Genomic DNA, 22,774 nt, shown 5'->3' with positions numbered 1-22,774 from the left:
AAAGAAGAAAAAAAGGCGCTTCAAGGTCATTTGATTCATTGAAAAAATAATCAATTAAAATAAAATAATGGATTGTTGCCCTATTTCAGTCTCTCTTTTTTTTATGAATGATTGAACATCAAGGCACCGCCAAAATACATTTTAGTCTACTAAAACAACTGTAGATTTTAGATGTATAATATGATATTTAAGCATTTCAGGTGACTAAAATATGACAAACTAAATGGCATTTTATTCAAAAGACTATGACTAAAACTAAACTCAGACTTTGCTGTCAGAATCAACACTGATTGTGTGTCAGCTCAGCTCACATTTTCTGGATCTATTTTTGTTGTTCGTATGCATCTCCTCTCTGCCTGCATTCATTGACCTCGTGATGATGTGTCCCTATAATAAGGAAGTGAAGTGGTTGAGTGCTGCTGAATGGGTCTTATCTAGAAAAGGGAAGTGAATATGATTGTGTTTTTCTGTAGCATCATTCAGACAAACAGCTAGGAGGTGATTCATAGTGTGTGAGGCTTAAAGGCCACTCAGGCACTGCTCATTTATGTTTGAATGGAACATATTTTTATTTTATTTCAGGGCTAAGAAATACGTCTGACAGTGTCTGTAGACAAGTCATCGTTCACTGAGGGTGATTGAGGGCACTGCTCTCAAAAAGAAAATAATAGCCAGCACTCCGAAGTCTTTTCGGTACTTTTTAATTCATTGAGGCACGGGCAGCATACTAGGGCTGGTGAATTAATATTCGAATATCGAATATTCCTCGAATATGGGGAAAATATGTATATTCAAATATAAAAAATATATCTTTTTGTTTATTTGACAGGGACAATACAAAAAACAATGTATACACAATGTAACAAAAGATATGTTTTATTGGATCCGAGCACCCGATACATAGTTTTTTTGTATTGTTTCTGTCAAAAAAAAAATAGAAAAATTAAAAAAATATTTTAAGACCAATATTCGAATATCATTTCTGAGGAAAGTTGACAGCCCTACAGCATACACGGCTTAGGCTTGACACCGAAACGCGCCACCGTCTGCGTATGCTGACGCTATTGTTTTCTACTTTGAGTGAGGGTGCCGCCATGTCTTGGAGGAATCTTATTTTCTATCAATTGCACACCCCATGAAGCATTAAATTATTTGTTTTGTTTTTGTCGCATTCCTAAGCCAATAATTTCATGACTGGCGGTCTCTCCAGTAGGAGACTCAAGGAATCTCTTTGTGTCTCCTACCGGATACATTAGCATCGTTCCGCCGGTAATCAAATTATTGGCTTAGGAATGCGACAAAATTAAAAAATCTCTATGAATTCAATGCTTCATGTGGTGTGTAATTGATAGAAAACAAGTCATTATTTGGGTGAACTACTCCTTTAAACAATGTTTACTCCATATGTTATGTTACGCTTATGTGGTGCCCGACTCCCCGTCTTTTAACCCAGTCTTCCATGTATTTCTATGGTAAAGACACTGGTGTGCTCCTCTTCCCAGTGCCAACCACCACACTTAAGAGCTCTCTCGATGCCTGGCGTTTACTTTCTTTGGTGCAGCGGCGGCGCTCCTTTTGGAAAGGAGTGCCGGGTCATTTGATCCTCCTGATTGTACTTTGTGACAACCCCATAATTTACAACCTGTCGTTGAATTGTTACAACAACCATGAGTAGATGGCATGTTTACATTGTTTCAGCTAAGCTATTTGTGCTAATAATAACGCAGATGACGTGACGTTTGAGCAGTGAACAGTGGGAACCTTAACCCATTAAGAGCTGGAACACATCTGTCATTTTTAGATTTCTTTGGGTTATTCAAAAATAGCAGATATACAAGCTCATAGCACGGCACCGAGTGCTGCGCTATGAGCTTGTAGATCTTCTGTTTAAAAAAAAATGTGTGCATTGTACATTGAATGAATATATATATATATATATATATATATATATATATATATATATATATATATATATATATATATATATATATATATATATATATATATATATATATATATATTAATTATTCTAAAGCGAACATTTTGAACTCAAACCTTTGCTTCTGGGGGTCCCTGGAACAAAATATTTTGAGATGGCGGTCGGTGGCCAAAAACCTCATTTTGGGGCTCCTTGACATGGAAAAGTTTGAGCACCACTGACATAGAAACATCGGTTTTTCAGAAAACTGTTGGGATTTAGAAGACATTTGTAGAATCTGCATCAGGTCTTAATGGGTTAATGGTTGATGGGTCCAAACAGTGGGCATCGCGCTGTGGACATGATATCCAAAGCACTCTCCTCGGCTCAAAAGGCGTTCTCTACTAGACACGGCACAGAGACACGGCACAGAACGGAACAGAGAATACTAGTATTAACTATTACTATTAGTCAGTGGACTTTCCCCTTGCTCTGATCTCTCTCTCTCTCTCACACACACACACACACACACACACACACACACACACACACACACACACACACACACTCACACTCACACTCACACTCACACTCACACCCCCCCCAAACCACATCACAGAGTCACATGGAAGATCCTCCTACAGAAAACTGTGGCAGAGTGCAATAATTAGGTAAATAACACATCCTTCTTTGCATGTCTGTAGAGATGTGATGGACTGATACAGAGGGGGGGGGATTTCAGGTTGTTTGTACCAAGTATCTGTGAAGGTGGAACTAAGATTAAAAAGTAAAAATTCCCAACTCTCTCATCATCACGTTAGTCACTTCTTCTCTTCGTCCCTTCACACCTCTCCTCTCATCTGATTTCCCAATCCTTATCGTCTTCATCAGACCCTCCTCCTCCTCCTCAGTCGGCCTTCTCACCGCTCCACCTCTCTCGTCCGTCTGTGTGAGGAAGTGAGACAGCTGTTTTCTACGTTGCGGTGTAATGCAGTCACTCACTGCAACGCGCTTGTCTGAATTTGTGCCGCTTTTTTTTTGTTGACTGATGTGATTCCTATCTTTAATGATGACATTGGGTTGCGCAACGGGACACCTGTTAGCCAGACAGAAAAGATGCCTTGAGCAAGGTGTCTGTCTGGCTTGCCTTACATCCGAACGCAAGCCGCCACTTGACTCACCTAGCCTGGCATGGCCAGGCTAATTTAACCCATTAAGACCTGGAACGCATCTGTGTAACTTTTAGATATGAGCTAAAAAGCGTTATTTTACATTTTTGCTATTCAAAAATAGCAGATCTACAAGCTCGTAGCCGCCGCGCTATGAGCTTGTATATCTGCTATTTTTGAAAAATCGTGAAAATGTGTGCAAATCTTTGAATATATATATTTACAAGTAAGACGCGCGAACGCTGGAAGCGAACGCAGCTCGAAAATATTGTGTATCTACGGACTTGTAATCCGTGTGTGTGTGTGTATAAATAGCAGATATACAAGCTCATAGCGCGGCACCGAGTGCCGCGCTATGAGCTTGTATATCTGCTATTTTTTTTAAAGATTGTGGAAAATTTGTGCAAGTCTTTGAATATATATATATATATATGTTTTTAAATCTCCGATCTGTGCTTCTGGGGGTCCCTGGAACAACATTGAGATCCGTGGCCAAATACATATCATTCTGGGGGTCCTTGACATGGACAAGTTAGGTATTTAAAAAAATATATATATCTGTATTTGGCCGCGGACCCCCATCTCAAAATGTTTTGTTCCAGGGACCCCCCAGAAGCAAAGATTAGAGTTACAAATGTTCGCTTTAAAAATATATATATTCAAACGTTTGAACAGATTTCAAGATTTTTCAAAGATTGCAGAGCTACAAGCTCATAGCGCGGCACTCGGTGCCGCGCTATGAGCTTGTAGATCTGCTATTTTTGAATAGCCCAAGGAAATCTAAAATGACACGGATTGAATGGGTTAAACAGAGACCAAACAATGTATTTACAAAAGCTCAGGGCTGCTCAACGATGTCACGTGCCCAAAAATGGTCAATCTACAACAAGCTTGAGAGCCTGTAAATGTGCTAGTATTGTGTGCCAGTAGTGGTGTGCGCCACCATCGTACGATGAAATATAAATCATGCCTTACCATGGCAGCATGATTGCTGAAACTCTTGACACACAAACGGATCAATCAAGGTGCCTGGTCATTATTCTTTGTGTGCATACGCAAGCCTGCGTGTACACACACACACACACACACACACACACACACAAATGCACGCACACACACACACACACACACACACACACACACACACACACACACACACACACACACACACACACACTTTAGCAATTTATTCATGTCCACATAAAGGAGAGCATACAAGGACAGAAATATTAAAGGTGCAGTTACATTCACAAAATCAAGGTGTATGTCTTCTTGATACAATAAGAATATCAGTCAGTACTCTATGGGTATAAGTTACAGCGTCTCCGCCATTATGTGGCGGCTTCCAATTATAGCAGAGACAGCACACTACTTTGACAGCCCTTTTGCCTCCTTTTTTGGGCATCACGCTCACACACACACACACAGACACAGACACACACACACACACACACACACACACACACACACACACACACAGACACCCCATATGGATATTTGACCCAGCGTTTGCCAAAAATAACACACAAACATGTTTGATGCATCACTTATAAAGCTGCACAGCACAATGAATGACTACCCTCAATAACACACAAAGCTCATCCCCATAGCTGATTTAACCCCCATGGGGTCACGGGGAAAGAGGTTGTTCTAACCTACAGGGAACCGTATCCCCCCCCCCTACCACCCTCTTGTCATACCCCCCCCCCCCCACACACACACACACACACACACACACACACACACACACACACACACACACACACACACACACACACTACGTTCCATTGTGTCATCACCCTTCATACTGAGCAGTCCATCTCTATCTATCTTAAACCCTCTTCCTGCACTGACGAAACCAGTCTTAACCCCTTCCGTGCGTCGTGTCCCACACAGAGGCAGGTGGAAGGATTTGATCCTTCAACCCACCCACCCACCCACCCAGCCCCCCGTCCCACCAGGCTCAGGGGGGCTTTTGTGTGGGCTGGAGGGGGTTTATTGTATGTCCATCTGCCCCCCCCCCCCCACGACTCCTCCTCCTCCACAGGGCTCACTGCTTAGCCTCAAAGGGAACCACAGCAGATGTTGTTGGCCTATCGCACTAGTGGAGAGGTGACAGAATGTATGTGTGTGTGTGTGTGTGTCTTTGTTTGCGGAACCAGGTTGTTATATTTCGGAAGGGTTGATATTAGTTTCAGAGCATAGTCCCCCGTCTCAGTTCCTCTTTGACAGATGGACAGCAGGGCTAATAATGTTTGTCAAATATTCACCTTTTTATTTAAACCACTTCCCAATGTGTAACTGAACCACCAGTCCTTGTTTGGTGCTTGGCGGTGGTGTCACTATCAGTGGTGGAAAGTCCGGTAATCCAAATTTACTTGCGTAAAATACAAAAGTATTGGTATCAAAATGTATTTAAAGTGTATAAAATGTATTTAAAAATCGCAGATCTACAAGCTCACAATGTGCCAAGCCCACAATGCGTCGCATTGTGAGCTTGTAGATCGGCTATTTTCAAATGGACAAAATGTATATAGGGCTGAAGTGGTTAATGTATCTTTTGTAATAAAAATCAAAATCTACAAAGTAACTAGTAACTAAAGTTTTCATATAATTGTAGTGGAGTAAAAGTACAATATTTGCCTTTGAGGTGTAGTGGAGTAGAAGTAAAAAGTATTGAAAATTGGAAATACTCCAGTAAAGTACCTCAAAATTGTACTATGTACTTAGTTCCTTTACACCACTGGTCACTATGGTCACTATGGTCAGTGTTGCAGAAGCCTGTGTTACTCATGGTTTGGGATTGATGTGTAACAATGGCTAACTTGGACATGGCACTATAGTCTTGATTGATGTTTCCACGTGGCATTTATAGTATACGGTTAAGGTCCATGATGTGTCATATTTCATCTGGTGGCTGTTTTGTTGACTGGTTCAGGCTGTAAAAACATTAACCCATTGATACCTGGAACGCTTCTGTGTCACTTTAGATGCCTTTGGCTATTCAAAAATAGCAGATATACAAGCTCATAGCGCGGCACCGAGTGCCGCGCTACGAGCTTGTAGATCTGCTATTTTTGAAGAAATCGTGAAAAAATATTTTTTATATTTTCTTCAAAAAACTGTTAGGATTTAGATTTTTTTAAAGAATCGCCTCAGGTCTTAATGGGTTAATCAAAACAAAATGCTGAATGTTGGTTTCAGCCTTTGTAAACTTCCCCAGTGTGGCCGTTCGTTGCCATGGGAAACGACATAATGTATCATAAAAACTGTGGTTACTTGGCCTACTAAGGTTTTGTCAACGAACCACGGCCCCTTGTGGCTTATTGCTTTATTTTGCACTTCCACCTGGCTATTATATGGCCTCCTCTGAGAGTTAACACCTAGGAGAGAGGAGGGCAGGCCACTTATTGACATTATGTAACATAAAGGACAGGGAAAGTAGGTCTGTAGGCTGGGCGTAGTGTCGCACCGGGAGTAGGTGAGAGTGTCGTGGCTTAAGCCTATATACAGTGGTGGAAAGTAACTTAAGTACATTTACTCAAGTACTGTACTTAGGTAACATTTTGAGGTATTTTTTTACTTTAGTGGAGTATGTCCAAGGCAACTTTAAGTACTTTTACTTCTATTCCACTATACCAGGCAAAGTAACAAAGTAACTTAAGTACATTTACTCAAGTACTGTACTTAGGTAACATTTTGAGGTATTTTTAACTTTAGTGGAGTATGTCCAAGGCAAATATTGTACTTTTACTCCATTACAATTATTTGAAAACTTTAGTTACTTTGTAGATTTTGATTATTATTACAAAACACGCATTAACCACTTCAGCCCTATAAACATTTCGGCCATTTGAAAATGGCAGATCTACAAGCTCACAATCTGTGGCATTGTGAGCTTTGTAAATCTGCTATTTTCAAAATATTTCATACATTTTATTACTTAAACTTGTGAAATGGACATTCTACATAATAGAAGTACTTTTACTTTTGGCACTATTTTTAACTCTGGACTTTTACTACATTGCAGTATTGATACTTTATTACTTTTACTTATGTAAACCACTACCTATACAGTATGTGCACAGTACACCAGAGGTGGATGTTGTTTTTGGATGATTAGTAGTACACAGAAATAGGGATTCAGTGCAGCAATAGGCAGCTTGCATTTAATTGAAGCAAATACAGTAGCAATGTTCCAGAACATTTTATTAACCCATTAAGACCTGGAACGCATCTGTGTCACTTTTTGATTTGAGCTAAAAAGCATTATTTTACACTTTGGCTATTCAAAAATAGCAGATATACAAGCTCAAAAATTGAATATTGAATATATATTGTTTTAAAGCGAATATTTTAACTCAAATCTTTGCTTCTGGGGGTCCCTGGAACACAAAATTTTGAGATGGGGGTCGGCGGCCAAATAAATATTATCTTGGGGGTCCTTGACATGAAAAAGATTGAGCACCACTCATATAGAAACATACGTTTTTTCAGAATACTATTGGGATTTAGAAGACATTTGTAGAATCGGCCTCAGGTCGTAATGGGTTAAATTAGATTGGATGTAATGTATTTCTTGGCAGTGTGTATTTCCGCCCTCTGTAGCCAGAGCTTACAGTATAGGGGAGTCTGGTGCGTTTAGATGCGTTGTCAATGCATTTGGTGTGAGTGAGCACACTATAAGTGTAGTAGATGTAGAACATGTTCTACTAATGTTTTTTATTGTGTTATACATAGGTAGAGGCCTCGTATAAGCCCTTTGGGCTTCTTGCCTCCTCTTGTCCGTTTCCTGTACAGTTTTTTGTATTGCTTTTACAATTTGTGTGCTAAATAAATCAAATCATATAAGTGTACAAACATGGCGTGATGCCACACATTGATAGCTTGTAGATCTGTTCTTTTTTGGCATGCAACGTCAAGGCTTTGTACCAGAGCGTTGTATACACAAAGCGACAACTTGTTCACCCCAAATGAACTGGTTTAACTTGGCAGGCAATGCAACTGAATTCAACAACTTTATTAGACAGTCCATTCATGGACACACACACACACACACACACACACACACACACACACACACACACACACACAGACACACACAGACACACAGAGACACACAGAGACAGACAGACATACACAGTGATTTGATTAAATGACATAACTCTCGACACGTTGGGACAGTTTATGCATTTGGGAAAACCGTAAACTGAATTAACCAACATGAACGATGTTATAGTATTAGTAGCCTGTAAGATCTTCTAAATGTTTGTTTCGATACATTTTCGGTAAATTTCCCCGCCCTACAACTTAGTTATTTCATACGTTTTTGTACAAAATTGTGGACAAAAGTATCTTATCCGACACGAGGCTTTCCTCTGTGTACATAAAAATAAATACAAAATCCTTACTTAACTGTACCTATTCTGTTTATCATTAACCCATTCAATTCGGTAACACACATATGTGTCATTTTAGATTTGAGCTATAAGCATTATTTTATACTTTGGCTATTCAAAAATGGCAGATCTACAAGCTCATATGAGCTCTGCTATTTTTGAAAAATCATGAACGATTGTGCAAATCTTTGAATATACATAGTATATTTTTTTGAATCAACATTTTTAACTCAAATCTTTGCTTCATGGGGCGGTCCCTGGAACAACATATTTTGATGGGGGTCGGCAGCCAAATGCATATTTTTTTGAGTGGTCCTTGACATGAAAAAGTTTGAGAACCACTGATGTTATGGCAACATACGTTTTTCAGAAAACGTACAAAAAAAATTGTAAAGATTTGCACAAATTTCATTTTTTTGCTTTTCAGTGCCGCACTATGAGCTTGTATATCTGCTATTTTTGAATAGCCCAAACAAATCTTAAAATGACACAGATGCGTTCCCGGTCTATAATGGGTTAAATCTCAACAGTTTTCTGAAAAACGTATGTTTCTATATCAGTGGTGCTCAATCTTTTTCATGTCAAGGACCCCCAAAATGATATGTATTTGGCCGCGGACCCCCATCAAAATATTTTGTTCCAGGGACCCCCCAGAAGCAAAGATTTGAGTAAAAAATGTTCGCTTTAAAAATATATATATTCAAAGATTTTCACACATTTTCACGATTTTTCAAAAATAGCAGATATACAAGCTCGTAGCGCGGCACTCGGTGCCGCGCTATGAGCTTGTATATCTGCTATTTTTGAATAGCCCAAAGTGTAAAATAATGCTTTTTAGATCAAATCTAAAAATGAGACAGTTCCAGGTCTATAATGGGTTAATGCTGCAGATGCTGCTATGACGCCTGCATTTCCCCCACGGGGATCAATAATAGGTTACCTTTAATCTAAAGTCATGTGTGCGTTAGTGTAGCTGTGTGTGTTTTTCCCTCAGATGTCAGCTTTGACGTCAGAGAGTGAGCCAGTCCTGTTTATTCTCCCAGGGTGCTTGAGCTCCAGTGTTTGTGTTCCACTCTCTGATGAACAACATAAACCCCTATTCTTCTGCCTACACATACGTCATGTCCTAGTATGAGCCAATAGGGGAAGGGGATCAACGTCACGTGATTCCCTTTGTTATTGACCCGGCAAAAACTCGGATGCGTGTCTCAAAGAAAATGATTATTGGCAGAAGTGCGGAAAGTTTAGAATATTTGTGTGTCTCAAAGAATATCGTTGCTGTTGGGTCATCAGCGCCCATACCCTAGGTGGGGTTGGCGAAAGGGCCTACTCTGTGTGGAGTTTGCATGTTCTCCCCGTGTCTCCTAGGCAGTGGTGGAAAAAGTACTCAAATTCTTTACTTAAGTAAAAGTACCAATACTGCAATATAAAAATACTCTGTTACAAGTAAAAGTCCAGAATTAAAAATTTACTTGAGTAAAAGTACAAAAGTATTGGCATCAAAATGTACTTAAAGTACCAAAAGTAAAAGTACTAAATGTTTGAAAATAGCAGATCTACAAGCTCACAACGCGTCGCGATGCGACGCGTTGTGAGCTTGTAGATCGGCTATTTTCAAATAGCCTATGTATAAAATAGGTTTAAAGTGGTTAATGTATGTTTCATTATATCATAATTTATATCTGAAAAGTAACTAGTAACTAAAGTTTTCAAGTAAATGTAGTGGAGTAAAAGTACAATATTTGCCTCTGAGATGTAGTGGAGTAGAAGTAAAAAATATTGGAAATTGGAAATACTCAAGTAAAGTACAAATACCTCAAAATTGTACTTAAGTACAGTACTTAAGTAAATGTACTTAGTTACTTTCCACCACTGGGTAGTTAACACATCGGGTGCCAAACACGGTCTGAACCGTGTTTGCGCAGAGTAGCGGTCCGGTGCCGAACACGGTCCAGACCGTGAAATATGTCTTTTTGTTTTTTTCGTTTTTCTCCACACGGGCGGGGCTAGAGCAGCTCTGGGAGTACCCATTGTGATCTTGAGAAGGATAGGCCAGATAGATCACCGGAAAAACAAAAACATGGCTGCCATCCACTTCCTGTCTATTTCCTTCTTTAAAACACCTATATCTCCGAATCTGTTTCCGGTGGGGAAAACCGGTCATGCGCGATGCGCGATCCCCCCCCATTGTAACTCGCGAGTGAAATGTTATCGTTCCAGGCTGTAGCCAGGGTCATCGCGCAACATGAATGGATGTTTTTTTTTACATGGATTTGCTCCTCGTGGAGTCTAGAGCTTTAAACAGCAAAGCGCAGTCAATGGGGAGAATGCTGGCACCAAACGTAAGTTGTTATGAAAAAATGCTGGCACCCAATGTGTTAATACCCTCACAAAAACATGTAGTAATCCTGGTCACTATACCGCCTCCCCCATGACAGCCGGGGCGCCTGATGGAGGGGAAGGGAACTGGTTGGAATAACGTGTTCCTTCCACGCGCTACGTCCAACCAGGGAAACTCCCTCCTGTCATGTGACAAGAAGGTCAGTTGGCTCTCATGCATTGAAGGAAGCATGAGCTCGGCCCTGGCCTCCCTAGGCTGTGGGGGACTGGTGTAGTGCTGGTGTAGGGCGGGTGTAGCGCCCAGGATCACTTAGGAAATTGGCACCGGGTGAAAAAAATGGGTTACAAAAATCGCGGGATAAAAAAAAAAGGAAACCTTATGTCCAAAGCTGCTACTTTTCGGGTTTTAAATCAATTCAAAAATAGCAAAAGTTGCAGATCTACAAGCTCAAAACGGTAGAATCTCGCTCACAACGGATCACAGCGTGTTGTGACTCTCAGACCCAAGACTTAAAATATTTTGATATTGTTGGATACGATTTTGTCCACAATTCCACATGCTGTATCGATGTTGTACCAATAGGAGAGATGACAGGCAAACGTCGATCAAAATAACAATTATTTAATTAAGTAATGCAGATGTTTAACTCTTGAGAGCCTAAAATGAAACCAAAAGGGTCCATTTGGTTTCATTTTACACTCAAGAGTTAAAGATCTATAAGGGTCAATTTGGTAACCAACTCACCATCATTTAGCTGGGGACCACCTGGAACACCTTCAAGGACCACTGGTGGTCCCTGGACCACTGGTTGAGAACCACTCTCATAAAGAGTGATCGGTATGTTTGCTAGTGGTCTATAACCTTACTTTTGGCAAGTAATTTTCTCACCAAGAGTGCTTGCTGTAGTTTTTGGGTACTGTGTGCAATGCATGACAGGTGGCATCCAGGTGAATTAGTATGATGGTGTTATTGTTATTACTGCATTCAAGATTCATGTATAATGTTCACTACAGTGCAACCTACTGCTTATTACTTTGATGTCAAATTGTGACTCATGATGTCCTTATATTGAGGGCATATTCGACTCCACATTAATGCACACACACACACACACACACACACACACACACACACACACACACACACACACACACACACACACACACACACACACACACACACACACACACACACACACACACACACACACACAGATGTCTTGGCCTGCATCCTGTGTGACACTGCCAAGAGTAAGACATTAGCCAGCTGACTTTGTTGTGTACAGACTAATATAATCAGCCGTATAGTTTCAAACATGCCATTCAAAGATTGTGGGAATCAACAGGTCCCAACATGTATAGGAGGGTGTGTGTGACTTAAGCAACAGAATGTGACTGCTCTCTGAAATCTCGGCTACAGTCTTATGTACAGTAGGCTTAGTCCATGTCTATTTTTTCACACTTTCCTGACATATACGCCGGTAAATGATGATATTTATGTAAACAAAACAAAAACACCAAAACATAAAAAGCTGTTTGTGATGAAAGACAATGTTGAATGACATTGTAGTCTACAATGCCGTGCTGTGTTTAATATGCAACTAGCCCACTTTAGACAAGTCTGGCATGCTTAGTTTATATACAATCTTGTCAATGTGCTAGTGACTGCTACAGGCTGGGGTGGTGCCTGTCAGCAGGGAGTATTGAACTGGAGGAGTAGAACCAAGGCACTACGTCCTTAGGAAAATTCGTGCAAATCTTTGAATATATATTTTTGAAAGCGAACATTTGTAACTGTCAAATGTCTCAACAAATTTTTCTGAAAAACTTGTGTTGCTATATCAGTGGTGCTCAAACCTTTTCTTTTCAAGGACCACCCAAAATTTAATGTTTTTGGCTGCTGATCCCCATCAAAATATGTTGTTCCAGGGACCCCCCAGAAGCAAATTTTGAGTAATTTGAGTTAAAAATGTTATATATATATAATATACACACACACAAAATATGTACCGTAATTCTCGCACTATAAGCCGCACCTGAATATAAGCCGCAGCAGCTAAATTGAATGATTTGTACATAGATAAGCCGCACCGTTATATAAGCCGCAGGGTCGAAAAATGGGAAAAAAGTCGCGGCTTATAGTCCGAAATTTACGGTATATATACACAAAATATATGTATAAGATTTGCGCAATGTTCAAGATTTTTCACAAATAGCAGATCTACAAGCTCATAGCGCTTTGAGCTTGTGTATCTGCTATTTTTGAATAGCCCAAGAAATCTGAAATGACACGGATGCATTCCCGGATTGAATGGGTTAAGGACTGACTGACTGTCATTTGTCTTGCTATAACCAGCACCGTGCTGGATGTGCTCGAGTGCTGTCTAATGGAGTTGAGTGCAATTGGAGCTGACAATGTTGGGAGTACAATAGTATATGACTGTCTGCAGTTTTTGCTGCCAGCTGTATTGATTGTGCAATAAACAACTTGAACTTGGGACTACACAATCAATGCATTACTGGAGTTAATAATTTTGGGGAAAAAGGGATCAATATCATTGATCCAGGACCCCGCTGCAAGCATGTAATCAATAAGTTACTATTGGCATACTTTGTATTTATTTGACTAACATTGTGTGTTTATCGGTGAGTTTGCTTTTTGCACACGTCCACAATCTTATCTCACAAGGTACACACACACACACACACACACACACACACACACACACACACACACACACACACACACACACACACACACACACACACACACACACATACACATACATACACATACACATACATACACAGAGAGAGGAGTTTTTGGTGTCAAGAGGTGTGAACATTATATACAGGTTACAGGTATCACCTGTCCTGTACTATTATAAGTTAACTAACTAGTTTTAATGTTCATGTATAGATTTTACATGGACTGATTCCGAGGCCTTCTCACACCTGGCCAATCACGACAGCCAGCTAATGAATATGACTAACAACCAGTGGCAGCTGTGCACCCTGGCACAAAATATTTTCAGATGGGGGCCCGCAGCCAAATGTATATCATTTTGGGGGTCCTTGGCACGAAAAAAGAACTACTGATTCAGAAGGCACTTGTAGAATCGGCCTCAGGTCTTTAATGGGTTAAAGAACTTAAAGAGGGACTGGATTAAAGGTCATCATACCCTGGTTGAACTGGGTGGTAGAAGCTGCTGCCCATCCGTCCAGACAGACAGACAGACAGACAGCACAGCAGACTGGATAGTCTTGGCTCTGACAGCTCTCAGTGGACACTGGAACCGCTCTCAGCGTCCACTGGAACCAGTCCCAGTCTTGAGTGGCAGTGGGCAGCAGTGTTGCCAGATTTTGCGAGAGAAATAAGCAACCAGGTATAGGAAAACAAGCCCAAAATAAGCCAACTGTAGGCCAAAAATAATTGAAATAAAATGTGACACAAATCACAAATCTGGTATGGGGCTCCCTGGCGTATTAATTTGGGGGTCCATTACATGAAAATATGTGAGAACCACTGGTTTAAATGATAATAATAAAATGTAAAAAGAATTGGAAGCAAGTCCAAATAAGCCACTACACTTTAGAAACCCAAGCCCAAACAAACGCAATGATAAGCAGACATGGCAACCGTGTCAGTGTGGGCAGTGCTGGAATGCCAGACACAACATGGACAGAGAGAGACCAGCTCACTTTGAAGGCTGCTAGACACAATTCTAAACAGTGTTGGTCTGTTTATTTGTATTTTTTAAATACATTCAGAAGATGTGAGTTTCTGTTACATTTGTCTGTGAATAAGACATTTACTACGTATGTATACATTTACAATGTTCTGTTTCTACTGGTAAGAATGGGACCCCTGGAAAATTCACTAGTAGTTAGCTAATACTTTGTTAGTAGTGCAGTATAGTTTATAATCAGTGGTGAGTTCTAGGTTTTTTCGGAGGGTATACGATAATTATTCCCTGCACGACATGCGCGATACGCTATCGCGTTTTCAATGGATGAAATGGTTATTAGACTGTATACGCTTTCCCCCCAAAAAATCTGCACTGTGTACGGCGTATACAGCGTACCACGGTAGAACACATCACTGTTTATAATAATTATAATGATAGCATAGTGTATGTATTTTGAGGTGAGAGGTGGTGGTGTTGTTTTTTAGGCTTGTTCATGTAAATACTGGTTGTAGCTCTCCTATATTTTGAGTTCACAAGAACCAACCTGCCCCTGATTGTTTTACATGTTGTGGACGGTGGAGTATCTTTTAACATCTACAACAGAACATTTGGTCCTCAAAATCTGCAAATTAAATATACACTCTACCAGTGGTGGAAAAAGTACTCACATTTTTTACTTAAGTAAAAGTATCAATACTGCAATATAAAAATACTCTGTTACAAGTAAAAGTCCGGAATTAAAAATGTACTTTAGTGAAAGTACAAAAGCATTGGTATCAAAATGTACTTAAAGTACCAAAAGTAAAAGTACTCATTATGCAGAATGTCCCATTTCAAGTTTTCAAATGTTTAAAAATCTTTTGAAAATAGCAGATCTACAAGCCTCACAATGCATCACGGTGCGACGCATTGTGAGGCTTGTAGATCGGCTATTTTCAAATGGCCGAAATGTATATAGGGCTGAAGTGGTTAATGTATGTTTTGTAACAATAATCAAAGTCAACAAAGTAACTAGTAGTAACTGTTGTGTCATGGCTCATTGTTGCACACAGAGGGCGCTACATCCACACAATTATGGCCTGGGGAAGATTTATTTAAACAGTCTGTCATGCTGTGGGTCTGTCTGTAGATGGCAGCACTGCACCTCTACACTCTGTGTTAATGTATGCTGTGACTTAAAAAAGACCTTGGATGTTTTGTACCAGCTGTGATTTCCAGCGATGACCTTGTCAACCTCACTGTTGTTGGAGCCAGTGAACATGAGCCTTTTGTGAAATTTGCATATTTGTTGGTAAAGAAAGAGGCATCAAAGCCATAGTTAATGCTGAAAGGTACCTTACTCTAGATCAGTGGTTCTCAAAGTGGGGTCCGGGGACCCCCAGGGGTCCTTGAGGGAGTTCCAGGGGGTCCCCAGCTAAATGATAAATAGTTACTTAGGAACCAAATGGACCCTTATTATGGGTCTGTAACTCTGAGAGTGTTCAAATGGAACCAAATGGACCCTAACTGGTCCCATTTGGTTCCATTTGTACACTCTCAGAGTTACATTGACATTGATTTTACAATATAAATTGGGGTCCCAGAGATAGAAATGCTATTAAATGGGGGTCCGTAGCCCTAATGCATGTCAAACTGGGGGTCCTTGAAATTAAAATGGTTCAGAAATACTGCTAGAGCCGTAAAGATCTTTTCAAATGGGGGTCTGCGGGCTAATAAGTGTAAATGTGGGGGTCCTTGACATGAAAAAGTTTGAGAACTAGGGCTGTCACGATTACAAATTTAAATTGACGATTAATTGTCACTCAAATAATTGCGATTAACAATTTAATTGTGTTTCTGTCGTTGAAAATTAATGGAACATTATGAATAAAAATTACATTTCTGTTTGGCTTTTAGCTTTCGTAAACAAAAGTTGCACAGGGCAGATATGACAAATAACACATATTGAATTACTTTATACTTAAAAATAAAAAATGTATAGCGGAAATAGCCGATCTATAAGCTCAAAACGCATCGCCTTGTGATGCGTTTTGAGCTTATAGATCTGCTATTTGCGCTATTTTTGTCATTTTAAAAAATATATATGATTTTTTAACATGGAATTGCGACTGTATAAAATAATTGCGATTAGACGATTATGTAACAATCGTGACAGGCCTAGCTGTAGATATAGTTTGTTCATGTTCTCCCCTGTGTGTGCCCTTCTCTCTCCAGATGCTGCAGGACTGTGCCAAAGCTCGTCGGGAAGTGGAGCTCCACTGGAGAGCGTCGCCCTGCTCCAACATCGTGCGGATCATCGACGTCTACGAGAACCTCTACCAGGGCAGGAAATGTCTGCTCATCGTCATGGAGTGGTGAGTGTGCATGCAACTACTGTATGCATACTAGGCCTGACCTCGACTAAGTCGACTGGTTAGTCGCGGGGGGTCCGAGTCGACTGCGTGTCTCTTAGTCGATTTTTTTTTTTAATGGCCAAAAATGTTTTAAATTGTGTATTGGCCAAGTCTACACCTGCAACCACACGTAACTTCCACTTTATTCTTCTTATTCCTCGTCTTTGTATTGGTATTGTTTGTGTCGGAGCGCCTCAGTGCGGCTGCAGAGTTCATGTGCAACCTCTTCCAGAGAGAGATAGAGACACTAGAAACTCTGCTGGAGACACAAAACAAACTGTGTAGACTTGGCCCTTTGAAATAAAATGTTATTATTTTTTTTTAATTAGTCGACTGCCAGTCGACTATTGGCAATTAGTCGCCAATTAGATTCGACTAAACAAATCCTTAGTCGGGGACAGGCCTAATGCATACACACATACACATACATACATACATACACACACACATACATACGCACGCACGCATGCATACATGCAAATGCACCCCTAAAACCCTGTCTGAATGCAAATGCACTGTACATACAGATGCCTATAACCCCATCTCAGTGCACATATATATTGTACTATACCAGGGGTGATGCAACTTTGATGATGTAGAGGGCCACTATATTTCCACACTCACTCCAGAGGGACACATTGCATATACTGTCAGGCAGACACCTCCGTATATTTCTTAAATTAATGCCGTACTTACTTCGCCATTCTTTGTCACACAAAAGTAGCAAAAATAGCCGATCTCGTTTTGAGCTTGTAGATCGGCTATTTTTGCAAATTTTTATTTTTGAATCCTGATTTAATTTTTTGGGCAATTTTTTTAATCGGAATCCTGAAAATTTACATTTTCATTTAATTTCAAATGCATTTAGTTATACTTATGTTAGCTTTATGAACTTAAATACGAATACATTGGACATAAAAAAATACAATAGAATTGTAATACTAGTCATTAAGCTACTAATATAGTCTGAAGTAATTAAAGCGGGTCATGTTTGCATGTTTGGAATTGTAACAGCTGAAATCAATAATATATCAGTATTCCAATATTAACCTGCGGGCCCTATTAATTAAGTGAAGGTGGGGGCCGCATGTGGCCCCCGGGCCGCCAGTTGCCCATGTATGTACTATACTGTACATTAGTGATGCACAGGTCAGGTTTTTTCACAAGCCGTCCCGCACGGGAGGCCAACCCTCCCCAATTCGTCCCGCAAACATTTATATAAATCAACGACACGTCCCGCAACCCGCCACCCGCCAACATTAGAAAAAAAAAAAACACGCAAGCAAGTCCATTCAATTGCTTTCCAGAGAAGGAGAGGGACAGAGGGAGGGAGGGAGAGAGCGTGCGCTCGCGAAAGAGGTGTGTTGTGGTGTTTTTTTTCTTCCGTGGGTTCCGTCGCAAACTATAACCCGTCCGCCTGCCCCGCGGGACCTGCGGGCTACGGGTCGGCCCGCGCATCACTATACTGTACATACGTAACAGGGTTGGGCAACCTTTTCAGGTACAAGATCTGATTAGCAGTTTTCTAAGGTCTACCATCACCAGCCATTGAAAAACCACCACCGCTTTCACATCTTATTATAAAGTTATAGGGCGGGTGCTATTTATCATAATCCAAACATAGAATAAGTTGATACGTTTATGATAAATTACCGAACATAAAATAACTCAGTAGTTCAATATGAACAACAAAGGCCATATATAGTATGAAAAAAAACAAGCAATCATTTATGGGACTTCTAAAATACTGATGACAGCAGCACTTAATACAATTTCATATACAAATCAAATATTGGCAACACAATTTGTTTATTCTGATAAAAGATGAAGTAAAAAACAAAACAAAAAAAGAAATAATCCAAGCAGGTGTTACTGGACTTCAATATAAGATGAGAGAGGGGGGGAGGGGGACTCATATGAAAGCCAAAAGATCATATGAAATCCAATTTCACACTAATGTGTCTTTCTGTGGTGTCTCACTCAGAGTGTGAGAGTTGGCACTGAGAACTTTGAGTTGCCAGTCCGTTAAAATCAGGCTGGTTGCAATTCTCAAAGAGGCCACAAGGTGGTCATCTGTCACTTGGTGATCTCTGTACTTTGAAAGCCTTCATGTGAGAAAACAGCATGATATTGGGTTGTGCAGGTGAGACTTGCATGCATCCCTTCCCCTGTTCCTCCCCTCTCTTTCTTTTCTTTTTGTTCCCTCTCTCTCCTTTTTTTTAAAACACTTTTGTTTCCCTCCTTTTTTGTTAAATTTAACTTATCCCTATTTAAAACTGCCATATTTAACTCATTACTGACAACAGTGTAGACCAGGGGTCTTCAACGTTTTCAGGCCAAGGACCCCCTAACTGAGAGAGAGATGAAGCAGGGACCCCCTACTCTATATTGTATAAAATTGTGTTTCAGATTAAAGTTTTTTATTTACTTAGTCTGCTCTTTTTCCCCTCTACACCTATAGCCTCTATAGAACTAATGTTCCCCTCAGAAAAGGAATTGTAGGGTTCAAGTGGTCAACGTAAAAAAAACTAAATCCTATCACACAAAGATTTGGCGGACCCCCTATAGTAGCTCTGAGTACCCCCTAGGGGTCCCAGACCCCTGGTGTAGACATTCCCCAGTCATTTTTATTTCTCTTTTTACTACTATACTTAGGTGTGTGAGTACCTGTATGTCATTTTTTTTAAATATATACAGAGACGATATAGGGTTAAAACCTTTGTAACCTTAAATTGAATTTCCTAATAAAAAATAAATAAAATAATAATATATATATATATATATATATATATATATATATATATATATATATATATATATATATATATATATATATATATAAAAATATATAGACATGGATGGAACACACAACCTTCATGCAACATGTCTTTCACATTATTCAGCATTTTCCTGCACAGTGCTTGCTGGTGAGTAGCAGAGAAATGAGGAGGAAATCACAGGTTTTGTGGGCACGCCTGTGGCTGATCATTGCCGGGGCACCGTCTGTCGTTAAGGAAACGAGTTTGAAATGGGGGAAGTTTTTAGTTGTGGTGACCCAGACTTCAGTCTGTCCATGAACTAACTGAACATTTCCTCAACTCTTGTGCGTCCTTTTCCCTTTCAGTGGCAAAACTGTGAGCAATTCCTCTTGTGTAAATGATCGATGGCTGATAGATACTGTAGACAGTGGTGTAAAGTAACTAAGTATATTTACTCAAGTACTGTACTTAAGTACAATTTTTAGGTACCTTTACTCAAGTACTGTACTTAAGTACAATTTTTAGGTACCTTTACTTTACTGGAGTATTTTCAATTGTCTATACTTTTACTTCTACTCCACTACATCTCAGAGGCAAATATTGTACTTTTACTCAGCTACAATTATTTGAAAACTTCAGTTACTAGTTACTTTGCAGATATACATTATTATATTATAAAACACACATTAACCACTTTAGCACTATTTTATACCTAGGCTATTTGAAAATAGCCGATCTACAAGCTCACAATGCGACGTGTTGTGAGCTTGTAGATCTGCTATTTTCAAATATTTAGTACTTTTACTTTTGATACTTTAAGTACATTTTGATGCCAATACTTTTGTACTTTCACTCAAGTAAATTTTTTATTCTGGACTTTTACATGTAACAGAGTATTTTTATATTGCAGTATTGGTACTTTTACTTAAGTAAAGAATTTGAGTACTTTTTCCACCACTGAGAGTCTGTAGATGATGATAGATCTTATCTTTACCAACGAGATTTGTGACGAGGAGAGTTGTCATATTGTTCGTTCAGCTTTCTTTTTCTAAGTTCACTGTTGACTGGAAAAGACTTATGTCAAACGATTTGTGGTCTGACAGAAAGTGTCTTTCCAAGTGCCCTTTCTTTGCCATTGCTGCACAGTTGTTGCAGCAGATGATATCAAACAATAATTCCCTTTCTGTTTTGACATTGATTGTTTATCTTTTGTCTCATGGCGTGTCTTCCTGAACTCATTCCCAATGCCGTTGTCTCATCTTGTCTTGGTAGCTGTGGTTGAAAAGTAGTTAGTGTCCTAGTAGCCACTAAACGGGTAAAAAGATCTGCGCAATTGATATGCTGCCAGTCATTCCTGTGTTAACCCATTAAGACCTGAGGCCGTCCTCTAAATCAGTGGTGCGCCCCCCAAAATTATATTTATTAGGCCGCGGACCCCCCATCTCAAAATATTTTTGTTCCAGGGACCCCCAGAAGCAAAGATGAGTTAAAAATGTTAGCTTTAAGATTTGCACAAAATGTTCATTTTGCAGATCTACAACCTCATTAGCACGGCACTAAGTGACGCGGCTATGAGTTTGTAGATCTGCTATTTTTTTGAATAGCCAACCAATATGCAGTGGTGGAAAAAGTACTCAAATTCCATACTTAAGTAAAAGTACCAATACTGCAATATAAAAATACTCTGTTACAAGTAAAAGTCCAGAATAAAAAACTTACTTGAGTAAAAGTACAAAAGTATTGGCATCAAAATGTACTTAAAGTACCAAAAGTAAAAGTACTAAATATTTGAAAATAGCCGATCTACAAGCTCACAACGCGTCGCGATGCGACGCGTTGTGAGCTTGTAGATCTGCTATTTTCAAATAGCCTAGGTTTAAAATAGGTTTAAAGTGGTTAATGTGTGTTTCATTATATCATAATTTATATCTGAAAAGTAACTAGTAACTAAAGTTTTCAAGTATATGTAGTGGAGTAAAAGTACAATATTTGCCTCTGAGATGTAGTGGAGTAGAAGTAAAAGTATTGGAAATTGGAAATACTCAAGTAAAGTACAAATACCTCAAAATTGTACTTAAGTACAGTACTTAAGTAAATGTACTTAGTTACTTTCCACCACTGCCAATATGCTATATACTGAACAGCTGAAATCTAAAATGAGACCCGAGGCTTTCCGGGATTGAATGGGTTAATTCGCTCTGCGTTGCTCGCCCTGATATGATGTGATGTGTGTGTGGTTTGTGAACTCTTTTGCATGATTCATTTGTGGTTCCCATTCCACACTCTTCTGTTAGAGACCAGCACAGATTAGAGACACACCGTCTGTCAGTGGTGTCTTATCACAAGACCGGGAAAGCATCGGTCATTTTAGATTTTAACCACTTTAACCATTATCTTATATACTTGGGCTATTCAAAAATAGCAGATATACAAGCTCATGTGTGCCGCGCTACGAGCTTGTAGATCTGCTATTTTTTTTTTTTTTTATCGTGAAAATTTGTGAAAATATTTTGTTCCAGGGACCCCCCCCAGAAGCAAAGATTTCAGTTAAAAATATGTATATTCAAAGATTTGCGCACATTTTCACGATTTTGTTTTCTCCAAAAAATAGCAGATCTACAAGCTCGTAGCGTGGCTATCTTACAGTGACACAGATGCGTTCCAGCTCTGAAAGGTCCAGCTTTCTTTATTCGCTCCCTGCTTCTCTTCAGTTTTTTCTCACCAACACATTTCTATATTAACAACACATTGATTGCCAAGAACGAGTTCACTCGTTTTTAGAAAAAAAGAAAAAAACGTTCTTTCTTTTTTTTACATTTTCTTTTTCCAAATTGACCCAAAGACCAAGGAGATATGATTTTTCGAAGATCTAGACTCCTATCCACTTCCTTGTTAACTTAAAACTTAAAAATTCTGTATCTCGGCTCCTGAGTACTTTTTTTTTTTCAATGAAAAATCTCTGGCAATAAACAGCAAAAAATCTGAAATAATTCTGGCAGTCAATGTGTTAACCCAATAACCCTAAAGGTCCTTACACACCGGGGGTGTTTTTTTCATGCGAATAATACGTTTTTTTAAAAACCTTATGAAGTCAATGCAAGCTTCCA

General features: G+C 39.5%; 1 protein-coding gene across 3 annotated transcripts in view; it reads left to right on the top strand.

Moving 5' to 3' along the window:
- The window catches only part of mapkapk2a (MAPK activated protein kinase 2a), a 58,268-nt gene that overhangs the window by 16,060 nt on the left and 19,434 nt on the right, over positions 1-22,774 (top strand). For all 3 annotated transcript variants that reach the window (XM_080425145.1, XM_080425146.1, XM_080425144.1), the window contains one exon: positions 16,730-16,869. In XM_080425145.1, coding sequence (XP_080281271.1) covers positions 16,730-16,869 — 140 coding nt within the window. The remainder of the gene's footprint in view (positions 1-16,729; positions 16,870-22,774) is intronic.

Source organism: Gymnoscopelus braueri (genome assembly GCF_963280865.1).
Source record: "Gymnoscopelus braueri genome assembly, chromosome: 3".
NCBI classification, from domain to species: domain Eukaryota; kingdom Metazoa; phylum Chordata; class Actinopteri; order Myctophiformes; family Myctophidae; genus Gymnoscopelus; species Gymnoscopelus braueri.
This window is presented reverse-complemented; position numbering and strand designations above follow the sequence as displayed.